General features: G+C 40.2%; 1 protein-coding gene across 1 annotated transcript; it reads right to left on the bottom strand.

Annotated features, from left to right (window-relative positions):
- Positions 1-443: 443 nt before the first annotated feature.
- Positions 444-1382, bottom strand: LOC129402295 (olfactory receptor 6C2-like). Its single transcript, XM_055128262.1, has one exon. It carries the CDS (start codon positions 1380-1382, stop codon positions 444-446), a length of 939 nt encoding a protein of 312 aa, XP_054984237.1.
- Positions 1383-4142: the final 2760 nt, after the last annotated feature.

Below are 4142 nucleotides of genomic sequence, written 5' to 3'. Positions count from 1 at the left end.
GGGGCTCAAGCAATAGCACAGTGGGTAGGGCCTTTGCCTTGCACACGGCCAACCTGGGTTTGATTCCCAGCATCCCATATGGTCCCCTGAGCCTGCCAGGGGTAATTCCTGAGTGCAGAGCCAGGAGTAACCCCTGTGCATTTCCGGGTGTGACACAAAAAAAAATTTCACTTTTGTATGACTCCAAATCAAGATAAAATTCAATTTATATCTCACAGTAATAACAGTAACATGGAACAATTAGAAAATATAACAAAAGTTATGTGAATGTGATCTCTCTCACAAAATTCTCTTTGTTGATAGTACTTTCAGGGCACAGTTACAGTTTAAAACCACAGAAAGTTAAAATGTAGGTAGCAGGATAACCCTATGACACTTTTATGACTTCAATTTTGAACTATATTAAAAAATAATGTTATTTTACTTTGCATCCTAGAACTGTTTTATTCCTTCCTTGAAATAAATATGAATCTTTTGAGAGTATTATGAAAAGATTCTTTGACTTGTTTATTTCTCAGGGTATAAATGAAGGGGTTCAACAAAGGGGCAACAGATGTAGCAAGCAGAGAAACTACCTTATCAATGGCCACTGCATCCTTAGCTGAAGGTTTGACATAGATAAAAATGAAACTGCCATAGCTGAGGGAAACCACAATCAAGTGAGAGGAACAGGTGGAGAAAGCTTTCTTCCTTTGCTGGACAGAGGGCAGTCTGAGGATCATCCTGATGATGCAGATGTAGGATATAACCACACACACAAGGGTCAGGATAAAAGTCAGCACAGCACAGGCAACAACCAACTGCTCAATGAACCAAGTATCTGAGCAAGAATTATTGAGTATTGGAGAAGCATCACAGTAATAATGATCAATAACAGAACCACAGAACTCCAGATGTAGTGTCAAGCCAAGGGGTGGAGAAATAATCAATAAGCCAGATACCCAACAGTTGATGATGAGAATCCTGCAGACTCTGCTGTTCATGATGGTCACATAATGCAGCGGTTTGCAGATGGCCACATAGCGGTCATAGGACATCACAGCCAAGAGGAAAAAATCTGTAGCTGCAAAGAGGACAATGAAAAAGATTTGACTGAAGCAAGCTCTAATGGAGATGGTTTTGTCTCCGCTTGATATCATGTACAGGTATTTGGGAACACAGGCAGTCGTGAATGAGATTTCCAAGAAAGAGAAATTTTGAAGGAAAAAGTACATAGCTGTTTTTAAGTGAGGATCCATCAGGATGAGAACTATTATGATCAGATTCCCAATGATACTGGACAAATAAGTGATAAGCAGAAAGACAAAAATCACAATCTCTAGCTGTGGGTCATTTGTCAGTCCCAGTAAGATGAACGTTGTGACAGAGGAATGGTTTCTCATCACTGACTTCATGGTCCTGCCCAATCTTCACATAAAAGTCACAAAAGATGGAACTGACAAGTAATACAAAAATATGAATGAGTAAATATTTAACATTTATATCAATTAAACACACTCACACATTAATCATTCTCTAACCTGGATATAGAATGATGCCCTAAAATCCACTGGATTCATCACAAGGAAGTTAGAGTACCACAAGGAAGTTAAGCTATTTTGTCTACATTCAAATCATTGTCATCTATTATGGAAGCAACCTTAGAATCTTGGACAAGTCTTTTTCCCTACAGAAACAGTCTTAGACAAGTCATTTACCATGAGTTCCCAATTTCCTAATTTGAAATTTAGGTAATGACAATAACAACTCACAGCATCAGTGCTAAAAAATAAGTATGCAACAAGCTTATTATGGCACTAAGAATATAATATCTTTACAGATATGACTTTTCTTACTTTCTGAAGTCAATTTCTAATCATTTCAAGAAGGAATTTATAAAGCAGGTAGCATCTTTTTCTGTCTCTTTTTGTATGCCATTGGTTTCTTCCACTATTATATGTAATATCATCAGATACATATTTACATGTTCAGGAGTTTTTTTTCATTAGGTACTATCACTGCTATCACTGACAATATAAAGCTACATTATAAAGTATGGAACAATAGAAACCATCTAACGCTATACTTTTGCATAGCTATTCAATTGTTTTGTACTTTGTAAATTTATTATGAATATCCAGAAATAATGGCAATTTGAATGTTAAAAGGATGGTAGAGTAAAACCTGAAATGAAAGCAAAATATAAAGTCATTTATATCTCAGGTGAATTCCATAACCACAGTAAAGTGGAGCAAAGACATAAACAGCCCTGAGGCTAGAGAGATTGTACAGCAGGTAAGGTGTTTGCCTTGCAGATGCCCAACACAAGTTCAGTCCCCAGTGCCCTATTAATTCCTGAGTACCACCAGGCGTGATCCCTGAGTGCACAGTCAGGAGTAAATCCTGAGAAGCACAGAGAGAAGGAAGGAAGGGAGGGAGGGATGGAAGGGAGGAAAGAAAGGAAGGAAGGGAGGAAGGAAGGAAGGAAGGAAGGAAGGAAGGAAGGAAGGAAGGAAGGAAGGAAGGAAGGAAGGAAGGAAGGAAGGAAGGAAGGAAGGAAGGAAGGAAGGAAGGGAGGGAGGAAGGAAGGGAGGGAGGGAGGGAGGGAAGGAGTGAGGGGGGAGGGAGGGAGGGAGGGAGGAAGGAAGGAAGGAAGGAAGGAAGGAAGGAAGGAAGGAAGGAAGGAAGGAAGGAAGGAAGGAAGGAAGGAAGGAAGGAAGGAAGGAAGGAAGGGAAGAAGGAAGGAAGGGAGGGAAGGAGGGAGGAAGGAAGGAAGGAAGGAAGGAAGGAAGGAAGGAAGGAAGGAAGGAAGGAAGGAAGGAAGGAAGGAAGGAAGGAAGGAGAGAAGGAGGGAGGGAGGGAGGGAGGGAGGGAAGGAGTGAGGGGGGAGGGAGGAAGGAAGGAAGGAAGGAAGGAAGGAAGGAAGGAAGGAAGGAAGGAAGGAAGGAAGGAAGGAAGGAAGGAGGGAAGGAGTGAGGGGGGAGGGAGGGAGGGAGGGAGGGAGGAAGGAAGGAAGGAAGGGAAGAAGGAAGGAAGGGAGGGAAGGAGGGAGGGAGGAAGGAAGGAAGGAAGGAAGGAAGGAAGGAAGGAAGGAAGGAAGGAAGGAAGGAAGGAAGGAAGGAAGGAAGGAAGGAAGGAAGGAAGGAGAGAAGGAGGGAGGGAGGGAGGAAGGAAGGGAGGAGGGAGGGAGGGAGGAAGGAAGGGATGAGGAAGGAAGGAAGGACCCTAATCCAAGTTCCTTTGAATATATTAACTAAATATGTCTGCCTTATAGAAAGATTGCACTCATGTGTGGAATATAAAGTAGCTGAGAGGTACGAGCTTGCAATAATGCAATTTCTGGCAGAAATTTCTCTGGACTTAGTTACTAAAATACTAACATACAGAAATCCAAAACCGTGTAGCCACTATTGTGGCCCCTCGACCTCATATCTCTTCATTCTCAGCAATGGAAAACAAATTATCAAATGCTTCCTTTTCAGCAGGTTAGACTTTGGGGTGAGAAACTCCAAGCAATAATAGTGAGTTTTTTTGTTGAAATATTGAATGCAATCAAAGGAAAGTGAAAGTAACGTGAAATTTATCAGCTTCACAGGTGGGGTTTGGGGCTGAGGGAGTGGGGGTGTTGGGAGGAGGTATACCGTGATTCTTGGTGGTGGAATATGTGCACTGGTGAAGGGATGGGTGTTTGAGCATTGTATAACTGAGACTTAAACCTGAAAGCCAACTTTCCACATGGTGATTCAATTTAAAACAAAATCAAAATATAAATCCAATGAAAAATAAGGTAAATAAAATAAAATCAATTCAATAAAAAAAAGTCTCCCTTATCTTGATCTAAAAAAGCAGCCAAAGGAACTATAAACAAATCCTGTATTTTTCAGTACATTTGGCATTTTTTTAATATGAGCGTTATCAAAGCTATGCTAAAATATTTTACACTCTATAAAGCTGAGCAAGTGAGTACCTATAAATTGTAAGAATTTTTTCCAAGGAACTAGAAGAAACACATATGGATTAAGGATAACAATTATAATAAAACATGGTTAGGCAAAAATTCAAGGTATCAGTGTGAATTCAGCAATTATAAAATTTGTATATTAAAACAAGTATACATGCATATAGGTAATTGCACATATGAATGTATAACTGTATGCAAGTAT

Source organism: Sorex araneus, chromosome 2 (genome assembly GCF_027595985.1).
Source record: "Sorex araneus isolate mSorAra2 chromosome 2, mSorAra2.pri, whole genome shotgun sequence".
Classification (NCBI taxonomy): Eukaryota; Metazoa; Chordata; class Mammalia; order Eulipotyphla; family Soricidae; genus Sorex; species Sorex araneus.
The sequence above is the reverse complement of the archived record's forward strand: the minus strand, read 5'-3'. Positions and strand labels throughout refer to the sequence as shown.